This window comes from Pithys albifrons, chromosome 2 (genome assembly GCF_047495875.1).
Source record: "Pithys albifrons albifrons isolate INPA30051 chromosome 2, PitAlb_v1, whole genome shotgun sequence".
NCBI lineage: Eukaryota > Metazoa > Chordata > Aves > Passeriformes > Thamnophilidae > Pithys > Pithys albifrons.
In genome coordinates, this window is record NC_092459.1 from 68,413,020 (window position 1) to 68,431,284 (window position 18,265).

Sequence of the window (18,265 nt, forward strand, 5' to 3'; positions counted from 1 at the left end):
CGGGCGCGGCCGAACAACCCGCCGCGCGACGGGGGCGGGGGCGCTTCCAGGAGCTTCTAGAAGGTGTAGGGGCAGTGCGCGCGCATGGCCAGGAATGGGCGGGGAGGGGCAGTGGGAGATCCTTAATGGCCGGCGCAGGGAACAGCCTGTTCTGGGAGCTGGAGACCCTCCTCGGGATGAGAGTCTTTAACTGCGGTTCGCAAACGTGTTCCGCGTTGCTCAGGGTTACACCCCAAGTCCTGCGGGAATGCTGCAAATTCTGAGGCCTGTTGCAGATTCTGATAGGAGAAAGGAAGAAACTGAGGAGCTGCTTCCCGATTATTCGGAGTCTTGCAGCTCTGGTGATACCTTAGGCAGAATACTTAAAATGAGAATTACCTTAATTCACAACTGAGATTGTACTCGATAATGGCACCTATTGGAACAATGTTTTTATTTCCAGAAAGCTGCCATTACTCTTCTAATGCAAAAAAAACACAGATGCATTGTTCGAGGGGAAGGTCTGCGAGTCACCACTATTCCCATGATAGTACCGCTGTTCCCGCGTACTGCCCGCAGGCGGAGCGAGGCCGCGGGCCCGTGTGCCCCGTTCGGCGGCCGCAGACCCGCATCCCGCCGGGCAGGAGCGGCAGCGCGTTCCCATCCACAGCGTCAGGGAGACCTCGGACTCGAGCGGCTCGGCCCGCTCTTCCCCGTGGCTTTCGCAGCCGCCAGGAATCCCCGCCCAGCCCCCTGCCACGCTCCCAGCTCCTGCTTTCTTACACCCGTCCCAAGCAACGCAGACCCGGTCTCTGCAACCCGGTATCTCCCTCAAGCCTTTTTCCCACGTGTCTATCCTATCAGACGTGACCGACACAAGCGCGCACCTCCCGGAACAGTTGGCGCTGGAAGCGGCACTCGCCGCTTCCGCCTGACCCCTCCGGCGGCGGGCGGAAGTCCCGCGGCCGCTTCCGCGGGAAGTGCCGCCCCGCGCTCATGGCGGTGCCCCGGCGTTCCTGATCGGAGGGCACAGAGGTGACGCCGCCCGGGGCTGTGGCGGGCGCCGCTCACCATGGCGCTGAGCTGCCCCAGCCGCCTGCTGCTGGCGGCCGGCCGGCTCCGGGCACCAGCGGGTAAGCTCACGGCTCGCCGTGCCGGCCTCTCCCGGCGGGGGAGCGCTCCCGCGCCGGCCGGCCGCCGGGGATCTTGGCGGGGCTGCAGTGCCAAAGATGAGAGATTTAGACCTTGTTGTTTGGCAGCGTTGTCATTGGTTCCTCTTGTGTGCTTTGTTTTCAGTGTTTTGTAAAGTCTTGGTCTTAGGGATCGCCTAGTCACCTGTGAGTTTCTGTTTTATATACGAGTTTTGAAACAGGGCTAATATATTTGCAGTTCACCTCATTAATTGGAGAAACAGGTTGAGGTCTTGCTATCTGTCTTTTACGTATTTAGAAATAAACAAATTTATATTGCCCTGCTGACTTTTAAAAGCAGTCATACTATACTATATTCATTCTACTATCTGCACATCTTTTTTTAATCTATGTCGTTTTTTTCCCTGCTGTCTCCCAAAGATACATGTTTTGCATCAACTCTAGCCAGTCTTAAAACTGAGACTAAAGTGGACACAAGCGAAAATGAGGTTGTTGCCCCGGACTTCACTAACAGAAATCCTCGGAACTTGGAGCAGTTGGCCCTGGCTAGAAAGGAGCGCGGCTGGAAGACAACTTGGCCAAAGCGTGAGTTCTGGCATAGGTGAGTCAGAAAGTCACCAGCAGAAATGAAGACAAAAAAAAAAAAGAAAACAACCAAACAAAACCAAAGCCCTGGCGGAAACCCACTAAGTGGAAATTATTCAAAATGTGCTTTTCAGGTTGCTCAGTGAGTTGCTGTGCTAGTGTTTCTTAATCAGCAGGTATCTTCTTTGTTCAGAGAACAGCAGACTACCATCATGTGAAGATCAGCACTTTCATCTACTGTTAAGGCAGCAGTAGTATTGCTTAAGCAACTGCTTTTTAACTCAGGATTCTCTTAGTCCCGTGCCGACCAGCTTCATTGTTTTATTTGAGACAATGTAATTGTCTGGGGTTGCTTTTTATTTCTGGGATTTTGGGGGAGACAGGAGGAGTGTTTGCTTGGTTGGGTCTTTTGATTTTTTCTTTTTATTTGGTTGTCTTCTGGAAAATAAGTTCATTTTAAGCTGGGATTTCAAAATCATTATTTTGTTCTTGAGGGGACAACCATATCCATTTTGTTTGTATTGGGAAATCCAATATTGCCTCAGTGCAATAAAAAATAGCTGCTCCTAATAAATACTCTATAGTTACGTGTAATTAGAAGGTACCCTCTAACCACTTGCAGATCTCAATAAGGCATTACCTGCTGTGGCAGCACAAGCCTTTAAGGAACTGTGTAGCAACCGTACAGTTCCATTTCTGCTGGAGCAGTTCCCCTCATTCTAGCTCATATATACCTGTTCCACACTGTGCAGGTGTACAGTGCTTGGTTTGGAGTAAGTGCTGGCCTGAGGCAACACAGGAAGGACCTGAGCAGTTTCTCTGATGAAAAGCTGGTGTTGGAATTTCGCTCTTCTGGATTAGTAATAAAAGTTCTATTTTATCTCTAAATAATCAAAAACCTCCATATAATATATCATTTTGTATAATGTCATGTTAGTACATTCAATTTTATTTTATAAAGGGAGTCATTTAAGCATATGAATGTGTTCTCTGGAAAAGACATCATAATGCCACATTATTTCTTTTCTGTGCTCAGATTACGGCTTGAGCGGACACAGCATTATGTAGAAGCCTTCGTTGAGCGCTCCAATGGGGACATCGTGGTATCTGCCTCTACCCGAGAGTGGGCCATAAAAAGGCACTTATACAGTCCGAAGGGAGTAGCTGCGTGCAAAAACCTTGGCCGTGTAATGGCACAGCGCTGTTTGGAAGCAGGAATCAACTTTGTGAACTTTAAAGCTGTTATTCCTTGGGAATATCGTTGTGACTCGGCAAGTACCCATCTCCTTACTCCTTTGGCCCTTCTTTTCCTTTTTAGGCATTAATTTTAGTTCACCATTAATTTTCTTAATGTGTTTTGACAGTCCCTCCTTGTAACACTCAAAAAAGTAGCTTTGACAAGCTGCAGCTCATGGTGTTAACCCTTCCATGAGGCTGTTAACCTCTGCCCTCCATGATATTTCAGTTCTGATGGCTTTTCTTTGTATTTATTCGTGTCTCTGTGTTTTAAACAAGATTCAGGAATTCGAAAAAGCTATGGAGGAGGGTGGTGTTGTTCTGCATGAGCCACGAAGAATCTATCGGTAAAATGGAGACTGCTAGCAAGACTTTTCAAGGAAAAAGGATCACTGAAGAGTGTATACAGGTCCAGAGCTGGGAAAAGGTGGAACATGTCATATAATAAATACTTTTAAATGGACAGAACTGTGTCATATACTTCATTCTAAAATGATCAACACCTTTAAGGCTAGAATAAACATCATAATTCAGCCTGATAGGTTGACAGAATTTACTTTGTAATTCAACAATTTTAAAGTACATTTTATTTTTGTTATTTGATTTTGTTTGTTCTAACCTGAACTCTGAAAATGCTTTGATATTTGATCCCTGTATGGTGCCAATCTAATTTAGCAAAATGTATTCGTTATGTGAGTGTCAAGAACTGTCATAAAGAGTATGTGGTAATTTTGGTAAAAAAAGATGGAATTCCCCCTAACCCATCCTTGTTTCCTGCAACCTTGACATTTTAACTGCTTAACCTCATAGGTGGGAAGCTGCACAAATGCCAGCTGTAGGGAGTAGCAACCCCATTCTCTCCTGTCCCTGCCTGATGCTTGTCCACAGGCTGATGCTGCCAGTATCTCCAGCAGGTGGTCGGCACTGAGTATGTTCAGGCTGTGTATCCCACACTGTGTGTTCGCACCCCTCTGACAAGCAGCACCTTGTTCAGAGTGGCCAAGCCTGGCCAGTGCAACTCCCGTACCTGTATCCTGGTGCTGTACCTGCTGCCAACGCGTGCAGGCTCTGGGAGAGATGAATGCCACGGTTGTGTGCTTGGGTTCAGCAGCGTGCGGCGTGAGCCCGGGCCCCGGTGCTAAATCCTCAGCGTTCAACTAACACCATGGTTAAAAAAACTTTCTGCCCTTGTTCCCGCCGCTCGGATTACCCGCGCACCCCCCATGGTGCTGCCTTTCTCCTTGATTGCTGCGGGTGGGGCCCGCCCCGCGGGGCAGTGCGGGGCACGCAGGCGCGCCGGGCTCGGCCGGGCGCGGTGTCCGGCGATGGAGGTGTCCGCCGAGGGCTTCGTGCGCTCCCTGCCGCGCCTCAGGCGCCGCATCCGCCGCGCCGCCTTCGTGGGTGAGCCCCGGCTCGGGCGGGGGGGGCTCGCCCTTGACCGCACAGAGGTGCATCGCAATGGGTGATGGTGCCGCTGTGCCAGCGAACAGCGAGCGCTGAGGTTCGGGGTTTAGAACAGGCGGCAGAGCCGGGAAGGGGAGCCCTCGTTGCGGTGCTGGCCTCGGCCCGCAGCGCTGGGCGCTCCGAGGTTACCGCGCTGGGGCGCGCACACTTCACAGGGGGAGTCCGCCCCTCGTGGGCCATGTGTGTGCGGCCGTGCCGGATCGCCTCTCCCTGCCACGGGCATCAGCAGACTTCGGGCCCACAGCATTTGCCTTTTCTCTCGGGCATGCTGCCGGTGTGTCTGAAGGAGGTTACGGTGAAGAGAAGTGTCCGAGAGAGCCCCGCCCTGGTCTTGGTGAAAGACTTGCCTCAAATTTCAAAGTCTCTTGTGTTCTTTCCACCTGAACAGCCATTGATGCGGAGTTGACTGGCTTGCATTCAAGTTTCCCGCAAAACAACGAGCCCAGGTAAAGCTGTTGGATTTGAAACGTGAGCGAGACTTGTTGCTCTAGCTCTGTGAGAGCAACCTGTGCGTAACAAACCTTGGCATGTCCACTCTCCTTTCCCCAATTTTGGTTTTGTTCCTAGCCTGTTTGATTCCCCAGTCGAGCAGTATCTGAAGGCCAGGCAGAGTGTTCAGCGCTTCACTGTTACTCAGCTTGGTAAGTGCTCTGATACAGAAAGTGATCTTCGAGGACTTACAGGTAACCAGCATTTGCCAACAGGTGGGTCCTGCAGGTGGCTCTGGTCTTAATTCACTTATTACAGAGACGTTTGAGTTTTTTCCCCCTCTCTCTGATGTTTAATACTCTCAGCTTTTTAACATTTTAAATAATATAGGGTCAGGTGGGCTGTATACTTTTTGGTCTAAAGTTGATTATATCCTAATGTTGCAGTTAAAAAATAGGACTTTTAAATTAGAGGATGCAAGCAAGAAACGTATGATGGCAGCTCCTGTTTAAAGTTGTGTTATTTCATATAGTGCATGAGTAAGGGGACTATCAAAGAAAAATGAAGGCTACTATTTCTTATACTCCTAAAATAACAAAAAAAATCAACAAGAGACAGAGCCTCTGGAGGATGGCTATTGACAGTTAAGAACCAATAAGAAATAAAGAGGTGAGCTCCAAAATTGTTTCAAATACTGTTCAAAACCTTAGAGTACGTAAGATGTTAATGTGCCTTTTAGGGATTAACAGAAAATAAAAAAGAACCTGAAAATTAAAACCTACATTTTAGTCCTCTCTGGTGGCCACCTCCTTCCAAACCAACGCATAGTCTGAGACATTGATCACCAGCTGATCTTTTGCCCATTGCTCAGTGTTTGTTGTTTAATCCCTTTCCCACTTTGCAATAATAGCTTGTCCTTGTTCAGCTCTCGAGGAGCTGAGGAGCGGTCAGGCAGTTGCTGTTAGGATTTGCAGTGTGACATTACTGAGTGTGAAGCATGTACTTCACGAGGGATTCCCTGCATCCCTTATCTAATCTGCATACTATCTGTAGACATCCAGGTAAATTTTGCCATCTCAACGGGAGTTTCTCTCTTGTAGGACTGGCAATATTTTCAAAAGAAAATGCAAGCAAGTAAGTAGAAAAGCAGTTTTCTGCTATAATGAAGAGACTGTAGTTGAGATTTTATACTCGTTCCCTTAGGGGGGAGTTATTTCTTGTAATTATCTTCAAGAGATATTTTTCTTTTCATTTCAGGTATGTGGTACATTCATACAACTTTTTTCTCTTTCCCTCAACTCTGGGAGTTAGGGATGTGGAATTCACCCTCTCTGCATCTAGCATTCAGTTCCTGTCTCATTATGGCTTTGACTATAATAAGGTATGTAATCTCTCTGCCAAAAATCCAGAACAAATGAAATCTGTGCAGTTACAGAAGAATCAGGATTAGTATCCCTAAACGATATGTTTCTGGGGTAAATAGCATCTTGCTAAACTATGAATGCATCATGCAGTTTGTTATCAACAGGGATAGTGAGTTCTATTTTTTTCTGAACTAATGTAGAGGCAATAACCACATCTTTGTCAGCTTAAGGCAGGTTTTCCTGCCTCGAAAAAAAAATAAAGTAGTAAAAAACCTATCTCTGGTGATCTGAGAAGTTACTAATAAGACCCTAGTGGGTGTCCTTACTAGCCACAAAGATAGGAAATTATCAGTTTACCTATGTCTTGTGTATTGCCACATTTTACATAAAATTCAGACTGTCATACCATAAAGGTACAGTTTTGCAATTCTGGACAGGAAGCATCTGATACTTGACACTTGGAAGTATCTCATTAAAGGCAAGGTAAAAGCAGAACAAAAAAAATTATTACAGTTATCCTTTTCTTTGCTCCATAACTGTTGGATTGCCTGCAGTTTGTCCTGGCTGACCTGGTAATTCTCTGATATGCTGCAAGAAAATCCAAGGGAACATAAGCAACCTGACATGTTTTTTCCCCTCCCAGTTCCTCAAAGATGGAATTCCATACATGAATGAGGTACAGGAGGAGGTCCTTAGGCAGCATCTCCTAGCAGGTAGCTGGAAGTTCCACAGGTGAGCACTATTCAGAGAGGTGGCTCCTCAGTACTGACTGTGTTGATGGCTCAGCTTCACTTGGATCTTGTTTTGTGGAAATACTGTTGGTCTGTGGAAAGCCTGTTGGTCTGAATGTGTTGCCACCATCTGTTCCAGCATGCTGAGATTTCTCTGAAAGAAGACTGAGATCACAGGATACAGTGTGAAGAATTGCATGAATGTTGGGAAATGATGCTTTTGCATTCTCATGGCAAGGCACAAGGCCTCATCTGTAAAGCATTTCTCACACTGTGTCTTTTTCCCTCATCCAAAAGTAGTGCTGTGGACAGGGATGTGCTGAAGAAAGCTATTGATGAAGTGACCTGTTGGATAGTTGCAGCAGAGGAAGAGGAGACTATGATTCTGCAGGATCTGAATGGTATGAAACAGGTTGCCTCCCCTTAGGCACCTGTGGGCTCTGAGTGGCTTCATCATTTCTCCTGTACCTCTGAAGCTGCCACTGCCCTTTGCTGCTTGTTCTCTTAAACTGCTCTCTTGAGAAGGAAAGCACTAGTGTTCATTCTGCCCTTACAGGTCTTTGCCACAGATTACACTCAATTCCTGTCAGGAGTTCATCTCTGGGCTCTGCTTTTCTGCTCCATTGAGGTGGTGGGTCTTCCTGAAGTGGAAGTGGCTGGCTGGGTGCATGGAGCATGCTTTTTGGTAATCGACTTCCATTTTGTGCTTCTTCAGAGCAGCAACTGGAGAATGTGTAGTTGCTCTGAATCAGGATTGCTTTTGACTTGTTTTTAGTCCTGGGTGATCAGGTTTTTTGTTTATTTTTTTCCCCTTGGAAAAGGGAAAGGCAGATCTTCTTTCAGGTGCCCTCTCATGTGAAGCAGCAAGGAGCACCATGGAGACACATATATACAAGTGGGGAATAAAAAGGCCACTTACCACCTGTGCTAGGCTTTCGGAGCACTATAGCAGAGCTGAGGAATTTCTCTGCTGTTTTGAAAGAGCTGAAGGACAAGGAATTTTACCAGTGAATAATTTGTAGGTTTGCTCACAGAAACCAAAACTTAATCCTTTAGGTCAGGAAATAAAATACAGAAAAGGTTAGGAAGGACAGAAAGTATCCAAGGCTTTGTCTGTTGATGGTTTTTTTGCAGGGTGTGCAGTAGGAGCGCTGAGGACTGTGCTGTTTTTATCTACCTTGTCAGCTGTAGTAGATATGATGCTGATACTTTATAATAGAGTCTGGCAATGGTGAGCACCTGTGACAACGTATTTATTTAAGTAAGCAATAAGACAGACTAAGGCGTCTCTTTGAATGCTGTTCAGAAGAGAACTGTATTAGTTTCTTAGCTGCAGGTGAAAATGCATTGGTACCTCTTGTCTGCTTGGCTTCTGGGTCTGTTGCTTTGAAACCTTCCAAAACCACAGTGTGTCTTTTTTTCAGAGGAATAGCCTTTCTCCCTTTTCAGTTAGTCTTGTCCTTTCTTTTGTGTCCTTACAAAAGCTTATTTGCCTGAAATTTTTACTGTCACTTTTGTGGGGGTTTTTTTATGTTGTGTGTTTGTTTGTTTTGATTTTGTTGATTGGGGGTGTTTTGGTGGGGTTTTTGTTTGAGTTTTTTGTTTTGCTTTGTTATTTTGGTTTGGTTTTTTCTGTCATTGTGTTTGGTAATTTACCAGGATCATAATTCAAGAATATTTTCTATATGCTGGAGGAGAAACATCTGGTCAGTCGGTCTGTCTAGAATAATGTGTTTTCCCTAATAGGATTGTCTACACTTTTGAAGCTTTCACTACTTCTTTTTTCTTTTGTTTTTGTTACAGACTGTCATGTGCTTGAAGTTCAGCTGGTTCTGAGACAGGCTCTCCAAAATGTTTGGACGAAGCCTCTTGGAAACAAGAAGGTGAGGTGGAAACATGGACTTTTGAAAAGAGGACTTCTGTCTAGACAGATAGGCCTGACATTCTTGCAGGGACTCTGAAATGATACAGTCTAGGAGAAAAAGGCAGTGACAAAGGAATGTTCTAGGAGATGCTGATTGTGGGATCCCAAAGTGAGGAACATAAAAAACAAGTAACTCTGGTTTCTGTTTGTTCTGTAGCCAGAAATACATTGAACTGGAAATGGTTGTCCTTGAGGCACTTCTGGAGGGACTTTCTTTGTGTCTTCAGACCATATTAAGTTTCTCCTTCAATACCTCCACCAGAATGTACAGTTTCGATCTTTTTTGTGTTCTTCCTTTGCTGACTTTTGCCATGTAGTTGCTTTGAAGACTTTTACTCTTTTATGTGATTTGCTGTTTTGCTATTTGCTGCTCCTATTTTACATTTGGTGCAATATTTTCTATCATGACATGAGTATGGTATCAGTCAGTATCTTAGAAGTAGTTTACAGATATTGTGGTTTGTTTTTTTTTTTTGCATTATTCCTATTTTAGTATGATAACCAATGGCAACAATGTCAGATTTACTCAGCCTTCTCACCTGAAACGTCTCTGGGGACTCAGTTTGTGTGATTGCTGTTTGTTTCTGAGTTTTCGGTGCTGTGAATTTACCATATTGGTATCAAATTCAACTGAATTATGTATGTTTGTGCACCAGAAAAACCCTGCGGTTCCTACCAATGGTCTTCCTCTTAAGAAGAGAAGCATTAATAAGACACCCTTAGAGCAGGTCTCTTAGTTACTGGAGCACTCATCTCCATATAGAAGTGAGACAGTCCCAAAACCTCAGGGAATGCACAGTTTCTCTGTCCTTCATAGCCTTGAAGCTGAACTCATCCTCAGCATTACTGAACCTCAGTAAGCAATGTACATACAACTAACATGGGAGGCTGAGATACCCAGTGACTGTTCTTTTCAGGTAATGGTGAAAAAAGTGAGTCCGCAGCAACGTCAGTTTCTGGAGAACTCTTCGTATGACCACTGTCAGAAGGAGCTTGTTCTCCTGTCTGCCCGGGGCTTTACCACCCTCTTCCAGACACTTGTTAAAGCCAAGAAGGTAGAATGCCTTATCCCTATTCTAATTTTTCATGGTTTTTTTTTAATTTTCTGTGTTAAGTGTAGTGTCAAAAATCCTGGTGTTGTGCAATATGAGTCACCATCCAAGAAAGCTGAGCAGATTCTTGCCTTTTGGACAAGTTATGCTTGTCAGCATGTGACAGACCAGTTTATTGGACCATGCAGAGCATTGGTCTGACTTCGGGTGCAAATTCTTATGTTTTATGTGCAGTTTATTGAATGGATTACAGCTGCAGAAGACTATGGGTGATGTGCAGGCAAAGACTGTCCCTGCCCTTGTGAGTGTATAAATCTGATGACTGGAACATTTTACCAGTGTTCAGCTGAACTGAGAATCCAGCTAGCTCCTTAGGTCCACTGAAAATAGAATGCTGCTTAAAAAATACCCTCCTCAGAGTCCATAAGTCTGATTTCCTGCAAGCAATAGTGCTCCTGTGAGCCTTGTAGCCTGAATGACTCCTGGGTGAGTGTGTGTGGATGCTGTCTGCTGGAGGAAAGGGTTGTAGCTGTTGGGCATGCCTAAAGTTAGTTATCTCTGAGCTCTATCCAGAAATATGTTCCAATGGGCTGTTATGTTTGTGTTCTCCCTGTAGCCCCTGGTGGGACACAACATGCTTATGGACCTTATGCATTTTCATGACAAGTTCTACAAGCCGCTTCCAGGTAAAGCTCTATATAGCTGATGTCCCAGGCTGCTGCCTTTGCAGTGAGGTGGGACAGGAGGCTCGGTGGCCTTTGCCACCCCAGGCAGCCACAGTGCTTAGCCAGTGGCAATGATAGTTGGCTCTTCTGAGCCCCAGTTGTTGAAGCAGTGCATCGTTGTCTGCCTTAACCTCTCTATCCTATGAATTCGTGATACCCTTGGCTTTTCCTTGGTTTCATGATGCCTTTCTCCACATGTGTTTTGCTTTCAGAAAGCTATGAGGAGTTTAAAAGGAACATTCACAACTTGTTTCCTGTCCTCATAGACACCAAGACTGTAACAAAATCTATGCAGAAGGTGAGATGCACAGGTCTCTTTGTTTGGAGTTAAGGCATGTCTTTCACTCAGAAGAGAGGGTATCTTTGCTCAGTGTCTGTGGCTTCAGAACTGCAACCAGTTCTCAATGTTGCCCAGGGGCATTCTAATTTTAGATCTCATTTAATGAATCATCAGTACAGGGAATTGAATTCTCTTATCATGAGATCTGTCTTGGTTGGTTTTCTAATACATTCTTCTTTTATAGAATTACCTGTTTCCTCGAGCATCTAGTCTTTTGGAGGTGTATACAGTTTTGTGCAGGTAAGTGGTTGGCAATCCCCATGTTTTCTTTGGAAAGACATTCCAAAGTCAGTAATTCCATATGTTCATACTTTCCCTCCTCCAAAATGTTTTTAAGTTGGTTTCCTGTCTTTCTAAATTTAAAAGCAAAAGATTTAAACATCTTTATTATAGTAATTGTGTAGTAACTTCCTTGTTTTAAGTCACTTCTGATACTGTATCACCATTACTTCATTGATCACAAGTTTGGTTTGCAGACAGCTGTACGTGCAACTTGAAAATTATGTTGATTATGTCGTGTTCTGAAATGAGTTTGTTTCAGTTCTCGGTGAAAATACATCCTAGTTTCAAATGCCTGCTCTTAAAAGAGGACTGCACTGAGCCCAAAGTAGTAACTAAATACAATGTTCAAGTGGAACACATGAGTAGATAGCATATCTCATGAGCTTAGTAAAGATGTGGTAGAAGACATCTCTTATTTTACATTTCTTTTGCAGCTAAGTTTTTTTCATGTGAATTTTGCTAAGGAAAGCAAAATATTGCCTGTTTTCCCTTACCCCATAGTCTCAGGAAGCAGATGCAAAATGAGTATTTTTTTTCAAAACAGTACTGGGATTCAGAGTTTTTGTTAGTCTGTTTCTTATCAAACTGCAGATTCTCAGTTTTATGCTGGTTTGTTCTTTTATTTCAGTCATTCCATAGGTGTCCCTTTATCCTTCAGGGTTCCCTGTTCAAATAGAACCATTTAGTCAAGCCCCTTTCCTTGGAGTTTTAGTTCTGCTCACATTTTTATGATGCAACTAGAACAGATATGCTGGTTACAAGTTTTGAGTGAGGGAAGAGACTGAGGAAGTATTTAGGAGTTAGTTTTCAGGAAGAAAACTGGTAGATACTGTTCAGATAAGCATTTTAGCCTTTTCACAGAACACTACCAAAGTCTTCAGTGGCTTTTTCTGAAGTGCAGCTGCAGGTCACTAGAGAACAGTAAATTGTATCTTAACATACTGAGGAAAGACAAAAATCTTACACGTGCACTTGTCTTCAGCAGCAGCCTAAATCCCAAAGATCCACCGTGGCCGGTTATAGCTCTTGCAAGTGGCTGCTCAAGATACGGTATGTTCTTAAGCAAATCTTCAAAGTCCAGTAGGTAAAAGAGTTTTGTATTACTCTGTGGATGACCACATGCAAAGCATAAGTGAGTGCCGGGGGAGTCTGCTGAATTTGCACAGAGCTGCTGATACACATTTTTGTCCAGACCCAAAGAGGCTCCCAGGGTGTGTTCTGCATGTCCCTGGTACCTGTTGAGGGTAGTGCAGCGCATGTTTGCGTCATGGTGTGAGCACAGACAGCATTTAACTAAGTTGACCTGAACAGATCCTGACTTGAGGCTGTGAAGAGTCAGTAGTCCTTGGAAGGGACAAGAGAAAGTAGGAAACAGCTGTCCTAGAAGGGAAAATAGTGGGAGATAATGACAAGGAAGTCCTGGAAAGTAATAGGAGCTTGATGGCTGGTGTGCAGGGTTTGTGATGCTGCATGTGCAAGAGGTGTACAGTGTGTGGTGTGATACTGGCTGTGAGGCAGATGTTTTGTGGCTTCTGGCCGCTCTGCAGCACAGGGCCTCCTGTGTTTTGTAATAGGTCCCATACTATCAATAACATACACAACACTGTTTTCGACATTGGTAAAAGTTACAGTTTTTTCATGTGCATCTTGCTGAGCTTTTCAAACATTAATGTAATTGCTGCCTTTTTGTTGGTATTGTTTTAAAATGCATGGTAGAAGCACAGAGTATAAAGTTTTCAGGTGAGGAAGGAAACTGAGCTGAGGGTTGGGGGCAAAAAAACCCTCCAGAACAGTGGATCTTATGAATGTTAGGATTCTGCAGTGCAGCAGTTTTCAGAGCATGCTAAATATGTTTCCTACTTCTTGATTTTGTTGGATATTTACAGCTGAGAAGAAATCTCCTCATGAGGCAGGCTATGATGCATTTCTCTGTGGTTCAGGTAAAATGCTTCTTACAGACTCCTTCGGAGATTGTGTTGGGACTTGGCAATTCCTTTCCTTCTCTGCAGCTCTATTTGATGCTAAGAAATATTTGTTTATATACAGTCTGTTGCTCTTAGTAACTTAGCTTCACTTTAGTGAATTTTTGCTTTCTATTTATTTAGTTATGTTTCTTTAGCTTTGTTCTAATGCTACCTCATTCTTCCTTCTAGTTCTTCTGATGTCAGCTCATTTGCTACTGTGCAGATCCACAGAGTGAGTAATGTTTAAGTATTTACTGAAAATTGCATTACATGGATGGGTCCTATGGAAAACAGTCATCCGTTTGCTCTGGCTGACTTTTTGTTTTGCAGGCTGCCCTTCCTTTTGGGTAAAAGAAAGTGTTACTGGAAATGTCATGTTCTAATTAGATTTTCATTTTATAAATCTGAAAGTAGTAGTTTTATGTCAAAGCTGACATTTTAAAAATGAAATCAGGGGCCATGCAATGGTTCAGAGGTTGGGAAATGACATTGTGACTTCTTTGTCCTTGAATGAGCTCTCTCTCTCAAGTTCACTTCACTTGGGTAAGAGTCAAATAATTTTCCATGAGTTTCCATTTTTGAAATCTCTGTGAATCAGTGCCTTCAGTTAAGTTCATAAGAGACAATGTTCAAAACTCTTCCTTTCAGCTTTTTGACTTCTGTAGGAGATGCCAAGATCTCAAATACCTGTTTTGTCACTGCTTGAAGAGCTTGACACTGTGCAGCAGTGCAGCAGTGGGGAAAAGCAAAACTTTGTTCTGTTTTGTTTTTTGATTTAGTGATGCAGTGGAGGCTGATCCTTCTTTCTCGCAGTATCTCACCGTGTTAGCTGAGTATGTGAACAAAGTGAATTGCATCCGTGGTAGTATTTCAAACATTGTACGTATGAATTGCAAGTCTGTGACCAGTTTGTGGGGTACATAGGTCAGTAGTCTAGTCGGTGGCTTCATTAGAGGAGAAGAATCCACCAGTGCTGGGACTCACCTTGAGAGAAATTATCATACAAGTGACACAATGGACCTCTAAACATGGCAGATGTGTTCATATTGTTATTCTGTAAGATGACCCTAGTCAGTTTATGTTGCTGTTGCTCTGGTGGTTTCTCCATGGTAATTGTGACAGTTTGCTTTTGTAAAAGAAAAATAATTTTACACCAACAACTGTATTATACAACCTGTTATTTATTTGTTACATTTTGCATATTTTCTGATTATATTTGTAGTGCTTCTGTAGTATTTCCAAATTCATATATGTCTCAATATTGTATATTTTCCAGAATTTTTCTGGGGAAGATGCTCCCTGCCATCATCCCCCTGTCTTGGTTGTTCATGTCCGAGGCTTGCCAGGGCTGAATGAGAGACAGATTTACCAAGAATTTAAAGGTCTCGGTCGCTTTGATGTCAGACGGCTTTCAAAGAACCAGTTCATTCTGCTCTCCAATAAATACAAGCAGTGAGTGATCAGAAGGTCTTAATTTTTTGTCCTTTGCTCCTCTGATCCCAGTCTTCATCCCACCCTCTTTCTGCTGTGACAACTCTTAAATAGAGATTTCTGCCCTGAGCTGTGGGCTGCTGTAATAAGCAGTCTGCAAGCCATAGCTCAGGACATGTGCTTTCATTGCAGGGTCAGGCTTGTCCTGCAGTATTACAAGCATCACCCTAACCTGCAGGTTTCCGTCTATCGCCACTGGAGGCATTCTCCGTTCGTGAACTGCCTGCTGCAGTGAGTTACAGGAAGCACAGGAATGGGGAGTGGGGGAAGCATTCCTTTCAGGATTCAAGGCCCTGTTACAGCAGCAGCGTGCTGCACGTTTTTATTCCTGCCAGTCCTTCAGCAGAACGACGGGCTCAGAAACAGGTTTGCTGGCTGCTGGGTGGCTGCTCAGGAGCTTTCAGCCCTGGGAAACGCCTTTAACTGTAAATTGAATTGAAGGTTAACCGGGAATGTTACCTCACGGATAGCAGGAAACTATGGATGTGTGTGCTATCATAACAGACAGGTGGTTATCTTAGTGAGCTGTAGTGCCAGCTCTAACAAGCTTGATGAGAGGGAGGCAGTCTCCCAGGTGTGGGATAGATCTGTTTTTCCAACAGCCGTGTTGAAAGCTTGGTAGTGGGAGAGAATTCTAGATTCAAAGTGCACCCCCCTTGTGAGGTGGTGACAGTGATGCTCATAAAGGGTGAATTTCTGGCCTGACATGGTTTGGACGAATCTCAGGGCTTAATATAAGAAAAGTTAAGCACTAAATATAACTAGCCTAACAGTATTTTATTATCTTGCCCTTTAGAGTCTCTGGTGTTGTGGCACTGTGGTCTCTCTTGGCCTTTGTACTCGGAGGAGCTCCTAGCTGTTCACTCTAAAAGACTACCTTAGAGATGAGACATGAGGAACATAGATCTTACTACTTCTGTTTGTCTGTTTTGTTTCATTTAATTCAATAAACTATGAGTAAAAAGACCCAAACTTCAAAACAATGAATATTGTTTGAATTGTTTTCTTGGAAATATATTTTTTAAAGAGGATGTGTTGGATTCCAATTAGTGGTATTTTGTTGATCTGTTCAAAGCATCATCCCCTATTGAAGACGGAGATGATTCTTTCAATGCCTAATTTACTTTGACTGTCTGTTGGTTCTTCACAGCTATTCATAGCCCCCGTTTGTTCCCAGTGCTTGTGCTTGCTGCATAAAACACATTTCTGATGAGGTTCAGGAAGTTATGAAATGAGAGTATTTTTAGCTTCAGTTGTAAGGCAGGGGAAATGTCACTGTTTACCAAATGAAAATGGGCAGAGTTGATGGAGAAACCACTCTTGGGGCTCACAACAGATTCTGGGGACTAGTAGATAAGCTGCAGTGCTGTCAGTGCAGTATCATGCAGTAGTATTTTCAGTGACCGTATACCTGAGGATTGACACAGAGAAGTGGAATTTATCAGGTTCCGATCTGTAGAATATACATACACAGGTCAGGTGGGTCAGCTTCCAGTGCACAGCATGTGAGCAGTCCTTTACCCAAAATAGCATGAGACATGCTTTGTGGATCAGTTTCTCTTGATATAGCTGGAGTATTTGTCAGTGCAGGAACTTTGGTTTTCAAAAATTTTTTCTTATTCATTTTCTTCCCTTCTTAAAAACAGTCTGCTGATCCAGAGTTTCGAGATAATGGTTCCCAGATGTCATTAGTCACACTTAACTGGATGGGGCCTGTGATCACCTTATTGGCAGAACCTGCCTTGAATCGACTGTAAGGTGGAAGTTGGTGCAGGGGACCATAAGGCCACAGCACAGCACTGCAGTGTGCCTGGGGATTACACGTGCTCTCTGCTGCTGAGGGCCTGCTGCTTTGCTGCACTTTAGGAGCAAAGGACAGCACATCTTCAGGTGTGGTTCTCAACTTCTGCACAGCTTGTGGTTTACAGCTCTCGTTTCATAAGCTCCTAGCAAGACAAGTAGCTGACTTCTTTGTAACTTTTTTTTACCCCCTTCAGTAATGGGGTTCTCTGTCATGGTGTTCCTTCAAATAGCACTATAAGCATCTCCCTGTTCATTCTGTAACATTTATTTGTCTTTTATCATCATTAAACCCCCTCCTTATGTAAAGGAGAGCACAGACTCTGTGTGTTGTGTAGAGTTAGGAAAATTGTCACTGTGTGTTACATGCAGTAGTATGTGTTTTCCCATAAAAACTCTCTTGGCTTATGATCTAGGAAGCATTGTTTTGAGACCCCTTGTTCTCTGGGGTCTGGATTCATTTGGCTACTAAACATGGGGAGACAAAGCTTCACTTGCATCTTATCTTTACAATCTGGGCATCATTAAGTTAGAGATGCTCTTAGCTCTGAGAAGCCTAGTAGTTTTTAAGGAAGCATACACTTTCAAGGAACAGAGAAATGGTTTGTTCTGTGTTTAAATTTTGTTCTTTCCTCCTATTTTCTTCTCTGAGTAGCATAGCACACTGTCAAATGAGTCAGTTCCCTACAGTGCTGTTCTCTCTCTTGGCTCACCCTCTAGAGAAACACACTACCCCATGGAAAAAAGCAGAGATCCTTTCACCCTTTTTGGAAAAACAGCCTATGGGTCTGATCATCGTGCCTTTTCCAAGGGACAGATTCACCTCATGCAGCAACATAGCGTAGTGAATCAAGACACTTGGCTTTCCTGCTTTACAGCTGGGAGAAATTAAAAGTAACAACTGCTGTAGATATACTAGATATTCCAACTGCGAATCGGTTAAGTTTATGTGCAGAGTAAATACGTGAAGAAGAAATAAGAGCAGGTTGAATATATTCTGGTTCCCTTCCTAGGGGAGAATTTACAGAAACAAGTTGCCTGTCTGTAATAATTGAGGGTCACTCACTGTTGAGAGCCCCTTTAAGAGATCAATCAGATGTACCAGCAATTCTCATGAAATTAAATGCATTAGGTGGGCTGATCTAATAAATTGAAGCAGAAATATTTGGCAGTGGGAACAGAGCTATGAGTTTTTCTGAGCAGGTATCTATCAAGGCAAAATCTTCTTGAACATGTCAGAGAATTACAGAATATTCTGAGTTAGAAGGGGCCCACAAGGATCAAGTCTAACTCTTAAATGAATGGCCCATACAGGGATCAAACTCATAACCTTGGCATTATCAGAACCATGGTGCAACCAACAGCTAATCATGTGTCAATCTGGCCATTCTGATCTCAGCTGTTTCTTTTGCTTCAGACTAGGGAATTGTTACTCATTGAAGCTGGACTTACCAAAAGCATTTCAGGTTGTGCAGGGAACAGGAGACACTTTCGATTCTTGTGATGCGAATTTAAAGTGGTGCAACCTGCCTTGTAGCTCTGGCTCTGATGAGGTGCATGTCAAAGTTTCTGAGTGGCTCTGAGGGCCAGCAGCTCAGAAAATCAAACCTGTTTCCCTGAGTGGTAAAACCACAGCAGAGTCCCCAGCAGCAGTTTTAGCACATCTGCCTCTTAGCAATATGAGACATTTGTGCTTTAGATGTAAGACTTGAAAGGATAATTCCAACCCTCAGTGAAACAAGATACTA

General features: G+C 43.8%; 2 protein-coding genes across 2 annotated transcripts; both read left to right on the forward strand.

Moving 5' to 3' along the window:
- Positions 1 to 933: 933 nt before the first annotated feature.
- MRPL18 (mitochondrial ribosomal protein L18) lies at positions 934 to 3,419 on the forward strand. The gene is made up of 4 exons (XM_071547957.1): positions 934 to 1,112; positions 1,551 to 1,731; positions 2,752 to 2,986; positions 3,231 to 3,419. Exons 1-4 carry the CDS (start codon positions 1,052 to 1,054, stop codon positions 3,300 to 3,302), a joined length of 549 nt encoding a protein of 182 aa, XP_071404058.1. The 5' UTR covers positions 934 to 1,051; the 3' UTR covers positions 3,303 to 3,419.
- An 857-nt stretch (positions 3,420 to 4,276) lies between these two features.
- Positions 4,277 to 15,678, forward strand: PNLDC1 (PARN like ribonuclease domain containing exonuclease 1). Its single transcript, XM_071547959.1, has 19 exons — positions 4,277 to 4,352; positions 4,804 to 4,861; positions 4,983 to 5,056; positions 5,945 to 5,978; positions 6,102 to 6,225; positions 6,852 to 6,940; positions 7,237 to 7,340; positions 8,743 to 8,822; positions 9,781 to 9,918; positions 10,532 to 10,601; positions 10,853 to 10,938; positions 11,165 to 11,220; positions 12,245 to 12,312; positions 13,149 to 13,202; positions 13,416 to 13,458; positions 14,006 to 14,105; positions 14,503 to 14,678; positions 14,850 to 14,948; positions 15,514 to 15,678. The coding sequence occupies exons 1-19, from the start codon at positions 4,277 to 4,279 to the stop codon at positions 15,584 to 15,586; spliced, it is 1,602 nt and encodes a 533-aa protein (XP_071404060.1). The 3' UTR covers positions 15,587 to 15,678.
- Positions 15,679 to 18,265: the final 2,587 nt, after the last annotated feature.

What these genes read in the sequence shown, in the direction of transcription:
- MRPL18 (XM_071547957.1), top strand. Translation starts at nt 1,052, where the DNA reads ATGGCGCTGAGCTGCCCCAGCCGCCTGCTGCTGGCGGCCGGCCGGCTC. An exon ending in CCGGCTCCGGGCACCAGCGG is followed by an intron (nt 1,113 to 1,550) that starts GTAAGCTCACGG and finishes TGTCTCCCAAAG; the next exon opens with ATACATGTTTTGCATCAACT. An exon ending in GGGAATATCGTTGTGACTCG is followed by an intron (nt 2,987 to 3,230) that starts GCAAGTACCCAT and finishes GTTTTAAACAAG; the next exon opens with ATTCAGGAATTCGAAAAAGC.
- PNLDC1 (XM_071547959.1), top strand. Translation starts at nt 4,277, where the DNA reads ATGGAGGTGTCCGCCGAGGGCTTCGTGCGCTCCCTGCCGCGCCTCAGG. An exon ending in CCGCCGCGCCGCCTTCGTGG is followed by an intron (nt 4,353 to 4,803) that starts GTGAGCCCCGGC and finishes CCACCTGAACAG; the next exon opens with CCATTGATGCGGAGTTGACT. An exon ending in TTCGTGAACTGCCTGCTGCA is followed by an intron (nt 14,949 to 15,513) that starts GTGAGTTACAGG and finishes CTTGCCCTTTAG; the next exon opens with AGTCTCTGGTGTTGTGGCAC.